Source organism: Erinaceus europaeus, chromosome 17 (assembly GCF_950295315.1).
Source record: "Erinaceus europaeus chromosome 17, mEriEur2.1, whole genome shotgun sequence".
Classification (NCBI taxonomy): Eukaryota; Metazoa; Chordata; class Mammalia; order Eulipotyphla; family Erinaceidae; genus Erinaceus; species Erinaceus europaeus.
This window is the reverse complement of record NC_080178.1, coordinates 14,639,350-14,656,551: the sequence shown is the minus strand read 5'-3', so window position 1 is coordinate 14,656,551 and position 17,202 is coordinate 14,639,350. Positions and strand designations below refer to the sequence as shown.

The 17,202-nt window shown below is 47.3% G+C and overlaps 1 protein-coding gene across 50 annotated transcripts in view; it reads left to right on the top strand.

The window, feature by feature from the left end:
- MADD (MAP kinase activating death domain) overlaps window positions 1-17,202 on the top strand; it is a 54,329-nt gene that overhangs the window by 19,399 nt on the left and 17,728 nt on the right. For 4 of the 50 annotated variants that reach the window (XM_060176459.1, XM_060176439.1, XM_060176445.1 and 1 more), the window contains exons 16-29: window positions 1,083-1,142; window positions 1,500-1,602; window positions 1,941-2,127; window positions 2,231-2,381; window positions 3,588-3,794; window positions 5,489-5,542; window positions 6,515-6,615; window positions 8,633-8,704; window positions 9,054-9,212; window positions 12,258-12,366; window positions 12,647-12,709; window positions 12,966-13,086; window positions 13,198-13,303; window positions 17,075-17,185. In XM_060176459.1, the coding sequence (XP_060032442.1) occupies window positions 1,083-1,142; window positions 1,500-1,602; window positions 1,941-2,127; window positions 2,231-2,381; window positions 3,588-3,794; window positions 5,489-5,542; window positions 6,515-6,615; window positions 8,633-8,704; window positions 9,054-9,212; window positions 12,258-12,366; window positions 12,647-12,709; window positions 12,966-13,086; window positions 13,198-13,303; window positions 17,075-17,185 (1,604 nt within the window). Of the gene's footprint in view, window positions 1-1,082; window positions 1,143-1,499; window positions 1,603-1,940; window positions 2,128-2,230; window positions 2,382-3,587; window positions 3,795-5,488; window positions 5,543-6,499; window positions 6,616-8,632; window positions 8,717-9,053; window positions 9,213-12,257; window positions 12,367-12,646; window positions 12,710-12,965; window positions 13,087-13,197; window positions 13,304-17,074; window positions 17,186-17,202 lie in introns of all 50 variants that reach the window. The other 46 variants (XM_060176465.1, XM_060176444.1, XM_060176455.1 and 43 more) reach the window with 17 other exon arrangements.

Below are 17,202 nucleotides of genomic sequence, written 5' to 3'. Positions count from 1 at the left end.
TCTCTCCTGATTTCTGACTGTCTCTGTACAATAAATAAATACAGATAATAAAAAATGTTTTAAGTACAGTGAGAAGCAGTTATATATGTATTTTAAAATTTGTGTCACTAAGATTTCTTTACTTATTTTTAAATTTGTTTTAGTATTTCCCTTTTGTTGCCCTTGTTTTTTTATTGTTGTAGTTATTGTTGATGTCGTTGTTGGATAGGACAGAGAGAAAGGGAGAGAGGAGGGGAAGACAGGGGGAGAGAAAGATAGACACCTGCAGACCTGCTTCACCACCTGTGAAGTGACTCCCCTGCAGGTGGGAAGCCGGGGGCTCGAACCGGGATCCTTATGCCGGTCCCTGCGCTTTGTACCACGTGTGCTCAACCCGCTGCGCTACCGTCCTACTCCCAAGATTTGTTTAATTTTAATGTAAGGGAGAGAGAGAAAACCAGAGCAGCAGTCTGGCACATAAAATGCTGGGGATTGAATTCTGGGCCTCATGCTTGTAAGTCAAACAGTCTAGCTGCTCTGCCACCTCTCATGCCACTCTTGAGCGTGCTCTCTCGCTCTCTCTCTCCCTCCCTCCCTCTCTCTCTCTCTCTCTCACACACACTTCTTTTGCAGTGACTAAAAATGTCAGGAGTCTGAGGCATGTTCTTTGGTGGGGGTAGGGGAGAGGGTTATGTGGACACTGTAGCTAGAGTGAGGGAAGCCGTGCTTGCATGCTGACGCTTCATCTGCTGCACCTGCCCCTCCCATGCTAGTCCCCTCCACTCCCCATGATGGCATCTTCTCCCACAGCCCCGCAGATCCCTGGCCCCTGGTGCTAGATACTCCAAGACAACCTTCGCTCCCTCTTTCATGCATGTTCCTGCCCAGTCCCCAAAGGCTCCAGTGTCATCTGCTCTGCCCCTGGCCTCCAGTCCTGGGACCGTCCCAGTCACTTGGCCTTCCACTCTGAGGTGCCAGGGAGCTGAGCATGTGTGCACTTAAGCTTTGGGAGCATGCTCAGGTTACCTAACTTCAGCTCCATCCAGGGGTTTCGGGGTTGTGGTATCGCGGTGCACCTACTAATTGTGTATTTTGTGTCCCAGTATTTGGGCTAAATACTCTAATGGAGATTGTTACTGAAGCCGGCCCTGGGAGTGGTGAAGGTGGGTTCTGCCCGTGAGCTGTGCATGGTCTTTTGTTTCCTCCTAGCATCTCCTGTGCCTGCCCCAGGGCCTCCCTCCTCACGGTGCAAGCGGCAGCATGTGACCTGCCTTGTCCATCCCCCATGATGCCCGTGCTTGCCCATGGGGCTGCTGCTGGTGCATGTGGAGTGGCCTGAGTCTCCGTCCCCACCTCCACATTGCCATGGCTGGTCTCTGCCTCTGTGTGATGCCCTGGTGCCGTCCACATCCAGCCCTCTAGACAGTGGGTGTGGAGCACTGCTACCCGGGGCTGTGCCTCCTCCACTCACCGCCAAGCTGTGACAGAGATGTTTCTTGCTCCTCCCTTCTCGACTGCAGGAAACCGGAGGGCCTTGGTGGATCAGAAATCATCTGTCATTAAACACAGCCCGACAGTGAAGAGAGAGCCTCCGTCGCCCCAGGGCCGGTCCAGCAATTCTAGGTAATAAATGGCAGAGCTGTTTGAAACATTTTGGGTAGAGTGGAGCAATTCCTGTACCAAGTCTTAGGGTTGCTCAAGAATGGGAGAGCTGCTCTCAGTTGGGTGGTAGAAGTCAATCCAGACTTCCTGGTCTGGCTCAGTCCCCGTGCTGGCAATAGCCTACCCTATCCAGGAGGGCGTAACAGCAGTGCCTGGGACAGAGTGCAGCGGGCTTGGACCTTTGGAGAGTTGGCTTTGTGTATCACCCCTGGAGGCAAGCAGCTAGTCTGGTGACGGGCGTGGGGGGGAGGTTGTTCTGCAGACCATCTGAGGACAATAGTGGTGTGTGGGGTCCACAGTGAGAACCAGCAGTTCCTGAAGGAGGTGGTGCACAGCGTGCTGGACGGCCAGGGTGTCGGCTGGCTCAACATGAAGAAGGTGCGCCGGCTGTTGGAGAGCGAGCAGCTGCGGGTGTTTGTCCTGAGCAAGCTGAGCCGCACGGTGCAGTCAGAGGAGGATGCCCGGCAAGACATCATCCCTGATGTGGTCAGTGCCCGGGGCCAGAGGGTGGAGACGCACTGGGCAGAGTGATATGGGTACTCGAGTCAATTTTGCCAGCTCGCGCCCCCTGGATTACTTACTGTTCCAGGAAATCAGTCGAAAGGTATACAAGGGGATGCTGGACTTGCTCAAGTGCACAGTGCTCAGTCTGGAGCAGTCCTACTCTCACGCGGGCCTGGGCGGCATGGCCAGCATCTTTGGGCTTCTGGAGATCGCCCAGACCCACTACTACAGCAAAGGTAGGGGCAGCCTGGCACAGCCCTCCCGCTTGTCCCCAGGTGAAAGGCAGCTCTCCCCTGGACAGGTTTCCCAGTGCCCGGCTCCTTCCCATCAGACTTTGGGAGTTTTATTTCCTATTGTATGTTTAGATGTGCAATAGGTGTTTTATTTTATTTTATTTATTTTTTTATTTTGCCTCCAGGGTTATTGCTGGGGCTCCTTGCCTGCACTATGAATCCACTGCTCCTAGAGGCTATTTTTTTTCCTTTTAAAAATTTTTTAAAAATATTTATTTATTTTCCCTTTTTTTATTATTTATTCCCTTTTGTTTCCCATGTTGTTTTAATGTTGTAGTTATTGTTGTTATTGATGCCATCGTTGTTGGATAGGACAGAGAGAAATGGAGAGAGGAGGGGAAGACAGAGGGGAAAGAAAGATACCTGCAGACCTGCTTCACCCCTGTAGGTGGGGAGCCGGGGGCTCGAACCCGGATCCTTACTCCGGTCCTTGCACTTTGTGCCACATGCGATTAACCCACTGCACTACTGCCCGACTCCCTATTTTCCCTTTTGTTGCCCTTGTTGTTTTTCATTATTGCTGTAGTTATTATTGTTGTTATTGCTGTTGTTGGATAGGACAGAGAGAAATGGAGAAAGGAGGGGAAGATAGGAGGAGAGTAAGACACCTGCAGACCTGCTTCACTGCCTGTGAAGTGACTCCCCTGCAAGTGGGGAGCTGGGGGCTTGGACCGGGATCCTTACGCCGGTCCTTACGCTTTGTGCCATGTGTGCTTAGCCCACTGCGCTACCATCCGACTCCCTATTTTTCCCCTTTTGTTGTCGTTGTTTATCATTGTTGTTGTTATTGCTCTTGTTGGTGCATAGGACAGAGAGAAATTGAGAGAGGAGGGGAAGACAGAGAGGGGGATAGACACCTGCAGACCTGCTTCACCACTTGTGAAGCGACCCCCATTCAAGTGGGGAGCCAGGGGCTCAAACCCAGATCTTTGTGCCGGTCCTTGCACTTCTCACCATGTGCATATAACCCAGTGCACTACACCCGGCTCCCAGTAAGTTTTTTTTTTTAATCACAAAAAAAGATGTCAGCTTCTCTCTCCTTCCACTCCCTCCCTTGCACACCTGCCCGGCTCCTCCTGGCTTGTCTCCAGGCCTGATTCGCACTTGCTGTCTCTCTTGATCTCTCTCCCTATTGAATCTTTTCCTCAGAACCAGAGAAGCGCAAGAGAAGCCCTACAGAAAGTATTAATACGCCAGTTGGGAAGGATCCTGGCCTGGCAGGGCGGGGGGACCCAAAGGCTATGGCCCAGCTGAGGGTTCCCCAGCTGGGACCCTGGGCCCCCAGCTCTACTGGAAGGGGTCTCAAGGAACCTGACACCAGGAGTTTAAAAGAAGAGAATTTTGTAGCATCCATCGGTACGTATCCCCACATTTGGGCTATGGAAGGGCGTTGACTTCTTGAATGTTCCTCCTCTCAGTTCATCCAGAACCCCACCTTTCTCTTCCCCATGCTTTGCTTTTTTGAGAGGTAGACAAGCCTGTGTCCATTTGTAAGAGTATTCTCTTCTCCTTTACCGACCCTTATGCTTCTCTTATGGCCCCCCTCACCTGCAGGAATGGAAATTTGGCTGCAGAGTCTATTCAGGCTCAGTCTGCTGCTTTTTGTTTATGCCTGAGATTCTGCACGTAGGAGAAGCCTGTCGAGTACCTGGAAGTTATAAGGATATTTATAGATGCATCTCTAGAGTATGAAATTATAAGTGTTGGCTCTTGGAATCTGGTGTACCCCCATCTAGCTGTTACACAGGGCATATCTGGCAGCCCTGTTCCTCTGGGTTCTGTACCTCAAGATACACATTTCTGAGTTAGCTTGTCCTATAACCTTTCCTTGCTGAACTTTGAGCTTAGTGGTTCTCCATTCTCACTGGGGCAGAGCCTTAATAAATGCTCTGATGTCACTTCTCCTATCACTCCCTCTTTGACCTTGAATCATCTAGGTCGTATCTTTGTGTGTTTTGTTCTGGTTCTTGGCTCCTGAGAAACGTGCTTCTAGTTGCTTCCCCTTGGCCATGGCTATTAGCAGTTGTGGTATGCTCCCATAAATAGAGAACTAATCAGTCTCACTTAGGGAGAGCTAAACTTCACTACTGAGCATAATGTGGCCTTAGAGGCAGTCAGCTCTGCCTGATGTGATGCTCTAGAAAAAGTACTGATCTGTATGTCTGAAAGTCTGAACTTTATTCCTTTATCTGCCCCCAGCTAGGATTGTAACTCGGCAAATTCCTTTTTTTCTCCCCGTGGGCTCATTCTTCTCATACAAAATGAGGAGTTTGGATGAAGGAAACTGAAGTTTCTTTCTTCCCAGAAAAGAATGCCTGTGATTGGCATCCTCTCTTCTTTACTCATGCTGAGAGTCTACTCCTGACCGCCTAGTGTTCTCTCTCACGTCGAGTAGAAGCGTTTTTTCCAGAAGAATGGCTAATAACAAACCTCTTGGTGGGGCAGGTACTGATTCTGAGGGTGAATTAGTTGGATTTTTAGTGTTTTTTTTTTTTTTTTTTTTTTAGTAACAGGGATGGGTGCTAACAGACTGCTGGAATGGTCTCTGTCAAGTCCAGTGGATCTGCCTTGTGTTAGGCTTCTAGAGTCCTTTGGCGACTTGAAGGGATCATTTCTCTTACCCGCAGTCTGTGAGAGTGGCTGTAACCCCGCGCAGCTGGCAGGAGAGATGGTGCCGTGATTCTCTGTCATGTGATCTTGAGAAGGTGCTGCTGCCTCTTCAGGGCCACTTTCCTTGTCCCAGAAAGAAGTGCTTGACTGAGGGCTCTTCATGCTGTAGCACCAGACATGGGTTTTACTGGCACACAGAGGGCTAAGCTTAAGAATTTGGAGTTTTTAAGTTCACGAGTTGGGGAAAAGGTGTTGAATCTCTTGATTTTTATTTTATTTTTCCACCCCCTCCAAATGAAAATGTCTTTTCTCTGTCTCTTGATGTATAATCTGGTGCCTGAGATGGCTTTGACTCGGGTGGGTGGGTCTCCATTTCGTCTGTCTGACCAGCCTCTGACTCTCTCTGTCTTTCTCTCCCGCTTACATTGCATCTGGGGTAGAATTGTGGAACAAGCACCAGGAAGTGAAAAAGCAAAAAGCTTTGGAAAAACAGAGTAAGGAACAAACGCCCCTTCCTGTTCCCAAGCCTCCCATACCTGCCAACTCCCCAGGCCCAGTCGGGGCAGACTCCCTTTGTCCGCCCTGCCCCAAATTGGTTCTTGTGGGGGTGTTTGGAATGAAGGCAGGTAGGTAGTACATGGCTACTGGTATGCGACTTGTAGGCTGCTTCAACCCCCTCCCCTCACAGCAATCCGGCTGTAATCAGGGCATCTTGGAGCAAACTCCCTTAGAAGCTGGTGCTCTCTTGTTGCAGAGTTGGTGGGGAGAACACTCGCCTCTTGGAATGCCCTCTCATTGGCTGATATCTCCCTCACCCAGCAGAAGGCCTGTGGGCACAGTTGGCAGAGATGGTTGCTGTCCCTCTGTGTTGAGTGTGTAGCTGCCCGACTCTCTCCGGTGGCTTGCTTAGGCACGCTTCTTGCTTTCTGTCATTCTGTCCTTCTGCCATACCATTGTGGGTGGGTGGGGGAAAAACCAGGGTGGTGTTTCTCTCAAGTGGATAAAGTTGTGTGTGTGTTGGGGGAGGCAGTAGGCACTGACATGGGGGGAAGTTTGGCAGGGGGGAGGGTTTCTTCATCCTACTGGGTCTGCCCTTCTGCCCTTTTCTTAGCTCTTTGGAAACATGTGACGGGTAGGCACAGTGTTTAAATGGTTTCAGGCCCCCGTGGAGCTCCGAGTATGAGCACAGTGGAATGTGGTTTAGACATTTGCTTGTAGAACTTTTCTGTTTTTAGGCAGATTTGGTAAGGACTTTCTCATACAGAGAAGTACCCCTTGAAACTGGGTCTTATTTGCCTGACTTGGTTCTTAAGGTTTCTGGGGACCTCTTCCCATGGGGCCTGAGGGGGGGGGCAGTCTCTGGAAAGGACTGGGACATGCTGGACAGACATGCCGCTGTCCCGCTCCCTTCCCCAGCCTGCCCCAAGCCTTTGTGTCCTGAGTGCCAGAAGTCTTCTCCTACTCAGGGCCTGAAGTGATCAAACCCGTCTTTGACCTTGGTGAGACAGAGGAGAAGAAGTCCCAGATCAGCGCAGACAGTGGAGTGAGCCTGACGTCGGGTTCGCAGGTTTGTGGCAGCCTTGTTGAAAATTATGAGTATTCAGTTTATTCTGGTTCCCAGGTTAGTGGCAGCCTCATTATGAGGCTGAATTATGAGCGTTGGGGGCGGGTCAGTGGCACACCTTATTGAGTGCACACGTTACAGTGCACAAGGACCCAGTTCGAATCTCCGGTCCCCACCTGCAGAGGAAAGACTTTTGTGAGGGGTGAAGCAGTGCTGCAGGGTGTCTGTCTCTTCCTCTCTATCTCCTTCTTCCCTCTCGATTTCTGTCTGTCTCTCCAATAAATAAAGACAATAAAAGTTAGAAAAAAGAGAGTTACGAGTTTTCAGTTCATTCCTAGGATACTTCTTCAAGTAAGACAGACAGAGACCACAAAAATAGTATGAAAACTGTGAAACAACCCCATAAATGCCCAGTCGTGAATTCAGAATAACATTTCCATGTACTGTAACTTCATATCTATTAAAGATGAGATTTCAGTGACTTGGGAAACTGTTTAAGAAACTCTATAGAGTAAATTTTCAATCTTGTTTGTTTGTTTATTTATTTATTTATTTATCTATTTTTGCCTTCAGGGTTATTGCTGGGGCTCGGTGCCTGCACCATGAATCCACTGCTTCCAATTTTATTTATTTATTTATTTAATACTTACTTATTTTCCCTTTTGCTGTCCTTGTTTATTGTTGTGGATATTATTGTTGTTGTTGTTGGATAGGACAGAGATAAATGGAGAGAGGAGAGGAAGACAGAGGGGGAGAGAAAGACAGACACCTGCAGACCTGCTTCACTGCTTGGGAAGCAACTCCCCTGCAGGTGTTGAGCCAGGGGCATGAACCGGGATTCTTGTGCTGGTCCTTGCGCTTTGTACCACGTGTGCTTAACCCACTGCACTACCGCCCAACCACCCCCATTTTATTTTTTAAATGTATGTAGAAAAAGTTGAAAGAACTATATTCAGGTCTTTTTTTTTTTTTTTTTTTTATTCCCCAGAGCACTGCTCAGCTCTAGCTTATGGTAGTACAAGGGATTGAACCTGGGACTTTGAAGCCTCAGGCATGAGTCTGTTTTCATAACCATTATGCTATCTACCCCTGCCCTTATATTCAAGTCTTAACAGTGATTATGTAGGCCATAGGTTTATGGTTTTTTAATAAAATGTTTTATTTCATTTTAATGAAAGAGATACAGAGGAAAAGAGAGACACCAGAGTATTACTCAGCTCTGGTTTATAGTGTTGCTGGAGATTGAACCTAGGACCCTGGAGCCTCAGGCGTGAAAAAGTCTTTTTGCAGAACCATTATGCTGTTTCCTCAGACCTGTGACTTATTTTTTACTTCCTTATTTTTTCATGTATTTTCTTTCTTTTTTTAAAAAAATATTTTTATTCACTTTTTGTATAGAAACAAAAATTGAGAAGAGCAGGGGAAGAGAGTTAGAGAAAGAGAGAGAGAGAGAGAGAGAGAGACTTGTAGCACTGCTGCACTACTCATGAAGCATCGCCCTACAGGTGCTGATCATGGGCCTGAACCCAGGTCCTTAATCATGATCACATGTGCACTCTGCCACGCGCACCAATGCCTAGTTTTTCCCATGGGTTTTCTACAATGAACATATATTTCTTTCTCCTCCCCCTCCCCTTTCCCATCCCCTTCTCCTCCTTCTCCTTTTCTTCCTCCTCCTCCTCCTTCTTTTCTTCCTCCTCCTCCTCCTTCACCAGAGCACTGCTCAGCACTGGTTTATGGTGGTGCCTGGGATTGACCCTGGAACCTCAGCGCCTTTGGTGCCAGAGTCTTTTGCATAACCGTTATGTCTCTTCCAGGCACTTCCCCTAGCTCTTTAATTTTTTATTGTTATGTATGTCATAGTCATATTTATTTTACCTTCAGGGAAACTTATGACCTATCTAGGTATGGTACTAGGAGGGAGGGAATGGAAAGAAGGAGGGAAATAGAGAATTTCTGGGGGAGTCTGACAATGGATGAGACCCCTCTTCTCACTTGTCTGAATTCTGTCTTGCTCCAGAAAACTGATTCAGACTCTGTCATCGGTGTGAGTCCAGCTGTTATGATCCGAAGCTCCAGTCAGGATTCTGAAGTTAGCACCGTGGTAGGGGAACACCACACTGGCATCTTGGTGGGTGGGATGAAGATTGCCTTTTGAAAGGGGGAGGGGGTCACTTTCACTTTCTTCTGGAGGATGTTCTTAGTCTCAGGTCAGTTTGGATATCAAGGTGGAGATGTTACTTGTCATGGGTCTGTGTATGCAGGATCAGACCCTGAGATGTGAGCCAGGGCATCTCACCTGTACAAAACATTCTTCAGAGGCTCGCTCTCTCTGCACACCTGTCGAGTCTGGACTTGCTCATGGCAGCAGAGAGTTCTGACAGTGTGGCATTGTTGGGACCCTTCCCTGGGAATATCCCTTACTACCTTTTCTTCCCCAGGTAAGTAACAGCTCTGGAGAGACCCTTGGAGCAGACAGTGACCTGAGCAGCAACGCAGGGGATGGCCCAGGCGGTGAGGGCAATGCTCACTTAGCAAGCTCTCGGGCTACTTTGTCTGATAGTGAAATCGAGACCAACTCTGCCACCAGCGCCATCTTTGTAAGCTTTGTTTTTTGCTTACTTGTTTTTGAGACCGAGAGAGGCAGGATTTCCTATAATTGGCCAGAATGAGGATGGGAGAGCAACTTATCAAATCCATTCTATTAGGGGGAACAGGGGCAAGATTATTTTTTCTAGGGAGAGGCAGCTTCAGCCAGAGTATCGAGTCCTTTGCAGAAAACTTTTTTGGGCCTATGATACAGAAGCGTTTCTGCTCCTGCTGGGGTCTATCAGTCAGATATTTTGTGGTCCTGAAAGGGGATTAATCAGGCTTCCTGTCTACTCTGGAAATGCCTTAGAAACAGTCACACAGAGGAGATAGATGCATGGGCGGGGCAAAGGGGAAAGCTGGAGCTTCCATCCCTTTTCCAGGGGCCACTCTCCCCAAATCTCCTTTGTTTACTAACAATAACAAAAAGGCTGTTTGGAGGGAAGTAGTGAGGCAAGAATGAAAGGAGACGATTAAAGGGAGTGGGTGATCTTCATAAACTGGGCTTTAAAGTACATGTTTTTAAAGCTTTTCTCGAGTTACTTTTGACTCTGATCTAGAGCTTTAGTTTTTATCTTGCAGTGCTTTTTAAATGAAGTTTTATTTATTTATTTATTTTTTCAGAAGTCAAACTGAGACTAGAGCACTGCTCAGTTCCAACATATGGAATTGATGGGGACTGAACCTGGGGCCTCTGGGAGTTCAGCCATTCAAGTCCTGTGTTCTAACATTGAGCTTTCTTCCTGGCCCTGGGCCTCATTAATGAATTAGCCTCCCAGCTGTTTCCGAGAAGAGTTTAATCCCCTTCATAACAATAGCCTAGGTGTTTAACTTAAAATAACTTTGTGGCAATGTCAGGGCAGCTGTAGCTTTCACTAATAGCTGTTTACCAACTTCTGTGGACTAGACTAGCTTTATTGTAGTCACTACTTTATTTTTGTAGCACTTTGAACTATCCTTCGATTTTAGTTATTCTCAAAGTTACCTGAAGTCTCCCTTCATTAACAAACTTCCAAAAAGTGATTTACTAAGTGCCATATTTTATATTAAAGAAATAGATAAGTAAGGCATGAGTCCCATTCTCATCAAGTTAGCAGTTCTTTGTGTTGCTGTGACTGGTCTTTCTGATAGGCGAGGAGAAACAAAGCCTTAGAAGAACTTGTCCTAGGTTACACGATAAGCCAATGACCACTTGCAATTCAGTGAGTTTCCTCTAGCTCCCACCGTAGTGCATTGCTGCGCCCACGTGCTTCCTAAGGCGGCATCCAGCGCTCACAGACACCTGCCCCTTTGTTAGAGTCGAGGGCGATGAATATTCTCTACAGGAACTCACAGGGTGGAAGATGAAATTTAAAATCAATTCTGTAACTGGCAATCATCCCCACCCCCAGGACCTCCTATTTACGTGTTTCTAATCGAGCAAGTGGCATCCGAGAGCGAAGGCAGCAGGGAGAATCAGGAGTCAGCAAAGCTTTTCAAGTAAATGGGCCTTAACTCTCACCGAGAGTCACAGAGCATTGTAATCAGAGCTTCCATTCTGGAGCTGAAGATAACCATGAAGAGGCAGTCTTAATTATTATTATTTAAATCGATTTACTAATTTGGACAGAGACAGAGATATTGAGAGGAGAGAAACACCTGCGGCATTGCTTCACAGCTCGCGAAGCTTCCCCCTGCAGGTGGGGACCTGGGGTTTGAACCAGGGTCTTTGTGCGCTGTAACGTGTGCTGTACTGGATGCACCACTGCCTTGGAGAGGCAGTCTTGAAGGAGGCATCCAGCTATTTGAAATATCTTCCAGTATCTCCTTGGGACTCACTCTTATTGGCATGTGTTGGTGGACAAGAGCTCTTTACACAGTTGAGTTGTAGAGAGAAATTGCTTAATTTTTCTGGCTTAAAAAAAGAAGACAAAAGCCAAAAAACCCTCTATTTAGGAATAAGTGACACTAAGTCATTAAGGTCCGTTGACAGGGCATTGGGCTGTGAACCAGGAGACTGGCATTTAGACATACTCATAGCCTGGTAACCTTCATCCATTGCTTCTCTGCTTATTCTCCCATGTGTTATGAAACCCACTTCTGACCTAGTTGAAAATCTTTGAATGAGTAGAAAAAATAATGACTATAGAAAAATTGAATGTTGCAAAATTTGATACTAATGATATTTCTTTTTAAGCTTTATCTAATCTTCTCAAAGATTTATTTATTTATGAGAAGGAGAAAGAAGGCCAGAGCATTACTTTGGCACACACGTTGCTAGGGATTGAACTCAGGACCTTGTGGTTGAGGGTCCAACACCCAGTCTACTGCACCACCTCCCATTCCTCAAGCTTAATTTATTTATTAATGCAAGAGGTGGGGGGAGAGAAAGAGAACCAGAGCATCACTCTAGCACATGTGATTCTAGGAATCAGACTCAGTTCCTCTTGCTTGAGAGAGTCCAAGTCTTCATCGACTGGTCCACATTCATAATATTTCTGAGGAAGAGGTCATTTCTAGAAGATAGGAAAGAAGACACGAGCATTTACTGTTCAAAAGTATTTGTGCTAAGCATTGTTAAGTACTTTACATGTATTTTGACATTCAAATCTTGTTCTGGTCCTCTGAGGGAAGTGCTATAACCTTGTTTCTGCACTGAGAGTGAGACTTGAAGGCTAAGTGGTGTGCCTCAGGCCGCATAGTCAGTGAGAGGCAGAGATCTGAACCTTAATCAAACCCAGTGTTCATACTCTGCCATCATTCTACCTCAGAGAATTAGCCTAATTACTTTATCAACATCATTAGTTTTAGAACAGAGCCTTAATAGGGTACAGGAGGAAAGAAAATCCGAACAAACACGTGACTGCATGACTTGGAAAGCGGTACAGGAAAGCAGGGCTATCAGATTGGCTTCTGGTCTTATCCCTGAGGAGAGTGGAGCAGCCTGAGCAGGGTGGCAAGAGTGTAGGTTGCTAGCATGTGGTGAGCGGTGGGATCCCCTTAGTCAGCTGGGTGCTTGATGTTCACCCCTGTCTATTGGGACTGTGGGTGGCTGACCTCTGATTGCCTCTCTGTAGGGTAAAGCCCACAGCTTGAAGCCAAGCGTGAGGGAGAAGCTGGTGGGCAGCCCGGTGCGCTCTTCTGAAGACACCAGCCAGCGAGTCTATCTCTATGAGGGACTCCTAGGTGAGAAACAGATGGAGGCAGCCCCTCACACTGGAGGAAGGCCAGTGTCAGCCTGGGAAGGGGTAGCTGAGCGAGTGACTATGTGCCTCGTCGCTGCTTTCAGTGCTGATATTGGAGAGCATTGTTACAGCTAAAGGAGGCTGGTTACCGGGTCAGGAAAAAGGAGTGGGTGCAAACTCAAAAGTGTTCTGGTATTTTGGTGTTAATCCACAGCCTTTTTTTCTGTCTTCTTCTCTTTCCTTTCTTGCTACCATGGTCCTTCCTGCTCACACATTGGCAGGAAGGGACAAAGGATCGATGTGGGACCAGTTAGAGGACGCTGCTATGGAGACCTTTTCTATAAGTAACCACCTTTCTTCATGTGCCATGCTCACCTCTCCTCCTTGGGAGGGGCCAGGCCTCACCTGCAGGCCCCTGGGGGCTGTTGGCAGGAATGTCCGATCCGGGTGGAGAGCCCATGTGTCCTTTGTCCTGGAGTTTGTAGTGACACCCCTTTTATCTGGACTTCACTCTTTATTTTGGATTGTCAGTTATATTCTTTACATATTAAATTAAGTTTAAAAAAAAAAAAAAAAACAGCTAACCTCTGTCCTACGCAGGCAAAGAGCGTTCTACTTTATGGGACCAGATGCAGTTCTGGGAAGATGCCTTCTTAGATGCGGTGATGTTGGAGAGAGAGGGGATGGGCATGGACCAGGGTCCCCAGGAAATGATTGATAGGTATGAGGTTCAGGAACCCCCCTGGGAAAATGCAATTCAGCCTCTTCCCTGTTGGTCCCATGGTTTCTCCCTCCAAGGACTGACTTAGCCCTGCCTCCCACCTCCACGTAGGTACCTGTCGCTGGGAGAACATGATCGCAAACGCCTGGAGGATGATGAGGATCGCCTGCTGGCCACACTCTTGCACAACCTCATCTCCTACATGCTGCTGATGAAGGTAAGGCCGGCGTTGCTCAGGCCCAGAGACCGAAGGTCCTGGCAGGGCAGGGCTGGTGTCAGCTGTTGTTTGAGGCAATTGGGGAGGTATCAAAGCATTTTATGAGGGTCTTCATCCTTATCGAAAAGCAAAGAGCTCTCTCTCTTTTTCTCCCTCTGCCCCCCCCCCTCTTGCGCACTCTCTCTCTTTTTGCCTCCAGGATAATTGCTAGGGACTCAATGCCAGCACTATAAATCCACTGTCTGCTCCTGATAGCCATTATTTTCATTTTACTGAATAGGACAGAGAGAAATTGAGAGAGGAGAGGGAGATAGAGAGAAAGAGAGATACCTGTAGACCTGCTTCACCACTTGCAAAGCTTTCCCCCACTCCCCACTGCAGGTGGGGAGCCAGGGGATGGATCCTTGTGCTTAGTACTCTGGTGCTTAATTGGGTGTGCCACCTCCTGGCCCCTGCAAAGGGCTCTTTGCAGCTCACACAGGACCCAGTTACCCGAGGCTGCCAGGTAGTATGCTTAGGGATCCTGTAAAGGTGACTTGATGAGTCCGTGCTATTCGCTTATTTAGACTTTTGGCTGAGTTTCCTTTGCTACTTAATTTGAAGATGCCAGTAGAGTCCCATTCAGAATACAGCAGTGTGACTGGGGAGATAGCTTCACTGACAAGAGCATCAAACTTGCATGCCTGAGGCTCCCAGGTCAATCCCCAGTGCTGTATATACCAGAGTGGTGCTCTGGCTTATTTCTTTTGTTCTGTTTCATATAAATCTCTTCTTTGAGTAATAAACATAAATTGAATTTTTCCTAAAGCATGCATTGAGTTAAAAAAATTATTTGAACTTTCTGCACCTCACAATGGCCATAGGTCCATACTCCCAAAGGGATAAAGAATAGGAAAGCTGTCAGGGGTGGGGATGGGATATGGAGCTCTGCAGTTACGTGTTGCGCTACCGCCTGGCTCCTGGGATACGGAGTTCTGGTGGTGGGAATTGTGTAGAGTTGTACCCCTCTGACCCTATGGTTTTTGTCAGTGTTTCCTTTTTTTTAAAACTATCTTTTTTTAAATTTTCCCTTTTGTTGCCCTTGTTTTGTTTTTTTAAATTGTTGTTGTAGTTATTATTGTTGTTACTGATATCATCGTTGTTGCATAGGACAGAGAGAAATGGAGAGAGGAGTGGAAGACAGAGAGGGGGAGAGAAAGATAGACACCTGCAGACCTGCTTCACCGCTTGTGAAGCGACTCCCCTGCAGGTGGGGAACCGGAAGCTTGAACCAGGATCCTTACACCCGTCCTTGTGCTTCACGCCACGTGCACTTAACCCGCTGTGCTACCACCCGGCTCCCTCAGTGTTTCCTTTTTTATAAATAAAAATTTTTAAAAAATATTTGAGTAATAGGTTCTAAATCCTTGGGAACAATACTAAGAATTCACTTTCCAGCACTCGCCTTTATCTTATAGAACTTTTCTTACATGTGAAAAGTGCTACACGCTAAAAAAAAAAAAAAAAAGAAAGAAAAAGAAAGAAGAAAGAAACTTAATGGCAAGTGATGTCATCTGCCTTGGCTGCATTTGGTTTTCATGGCTGTGGCAGACGTGTGTTATCAAATCAAAGGAGTCCTGCTTTGAAGGGGAGAGCTGTTTTAGCTTGGTGGGTGGAAGAACTGAGCCCCCCCCCCCCCCGCCAGTTCTCATCCTGTCCTCCCAGCCTCTCTAAATGTGCAGGTGATTACTGGCCAAGCGCTCAGGGCCCCCTTTGAGCCCACGTGACTTGTTTCATTTTCTGCGGACTCTGCTCTGTTAAACTTCAGGGAAAGGTGATGGCCCTTAGGCCCGGGGAAGGTCTCTGGGCTACAGCTGAGTCCAGAATGTAACAGTGCTCGACGTCATGGTTTCTGAATTAGAGTCTGATGAGCCCCAGGGGTGTTTTGTTTGTATTCTGTTTTGTTGAGCTAATCTTATTGTTCTGGGCTGGTTTTTCACTTGGGGAATCAGAGACAGAGTAGGAGAGACATCCCAGTACCAGAGCTTTCTTCTGTGCCATTGTATAAAGCTTGAACTGGAACCTGGGCCGCACAGTTGCCAAGGCATTCTAATCTACCTGCTGAGCTAGCTCTCTGGTCTCCCAAACCTTCCTTCCTTTCTTCCTTTTTTTTCTCCCATCCATCCATCCATCCATCCATCCATCCTTCCTTCCTTCCTTCCTTCCTTCCTTCCTTCCTCTCTTTCTTCTTGTCTCTGAGATTTTACCACTCCAGGCCGACTTTTTTTCTTCCCCCATTAGAAGGAGTGAGACAGAGAGGCAGTGTGAGAGACGGAGAGAAACCACAGCACCAACACTCCCTTCAAGCCGTGTGCTACCCAACTGAGCCATTCTGCCAGCTCCCGCACCCCAGTTTCTTTCTCTAGTGCCCTTTTAGGGGGCACACTTCATGGTTATTGATCAGGGATAGGAAGTGTCCCCTTGAACTCCAGTGCAGTTGAACCAGAACTGCTGTAAAAGCTGGGGTATTACTTTTTATTTTATTTTTTATAATGCTTTATTATTTTTATTTTCCCTTTTGTTGCCCTTGTTGTCTTATTGTTGTTGTAGCTATTAATGTTGTTATCGATGTCATTGTTGTTGGATAGGACAAAGAGAAATGGAGGGGAAGACAGAGAGGGAGAGAGAAAGACAGACAGACACCTGCAGACCTGCTTCACCACCTGTGAAGCGATTCCCCTGCAGGTGGGGAGCCGGGGGCTCAAACTGGGATCCTTACAGCCAGTCCTTGCGTTTTGCGCTATGTGCGTTTAACCCACAGCGCTACCACCCTACCCCCAACTTTTTAAATTTAAATTTTATTTTTTAAATATTTATTTATTCCCTTTTGTTACCCTTGTTGTTTTATTGTTGTAGTTATTATTGTTGTTATTGATGTTGTCATTGTTAGATAGGACAGAGAGAAGTGGAGAGAGGAGGGGAAGACAGAGAAGGGCAGAGAAAAACAGACACCTGCAGACCTGCTTCACCGCTGCGCTACCGCCCAACCCCTTTATTTATTTATTTATTTATTTATTTATTTATTTATTTTATTGCCACAATGGTTATTGCTGGGGCACAGTGCAGGCATTACAAATCATCATTCCCAGCAGCCATTTTTCCTTGTTTGTTTTTCTTCTATCTTATTGGATAGGACAAAGAGAAATTAAGATAGAAAGGGGACACACACACACACACACACACACACACACACAAATTAAGATAGAAAAGGGACACACGCACACACCCTCTGCAGACCTGCTTTACCATTCATGAAGCGCCCTCACGCTCATGAGGAGTGCAGGCTCAAATCTGAGTCCTTGAGCTTGTTGTAATGTATGCACTTGACACCACTTGCCTCCCCCCCTTTTAATGTGGTTCTGGAGATTAAACTCATGTTTTCAAAAATGTATTCTACCACCGACCACCCCACTGGCTCACTTATTTATGGGGCTGGGGGAGAAAGAACAAGTAAGCACATGTGTACAAGGGAGCACAGCACCCCTCTGCCATGGGCCTTTGTCTTCACTATCCTCGTGTGGTGCTGCCTGTGGTTCAAACCTGGGGCCCCTAGTGGCTGGGCTTTGCCCATCAGCCCCATTGGTAGGCAGCCTGGTTCTTTTCTCTCATACTCAGTGGCATGGTCTTTCAGAACCCCACTCCTATCAGATAGCAGCAAGTTCACTTATGTCTAATGTCTACCAGGCTGGGAGGAAAGAAATCCCTTACAAGAGCCTGTCTCAACTTTTTCAGGTAAATAAGAATGACATCCGGAAGAAGGTGAGGCGCCTGATGGGCAAGTCCCACATCGGCCTGGTGTACAGCCAGCAGATCAACGAGGTGCTGGACCAGCTGGCGGACCTGGTGAGCTTCACCTCCCT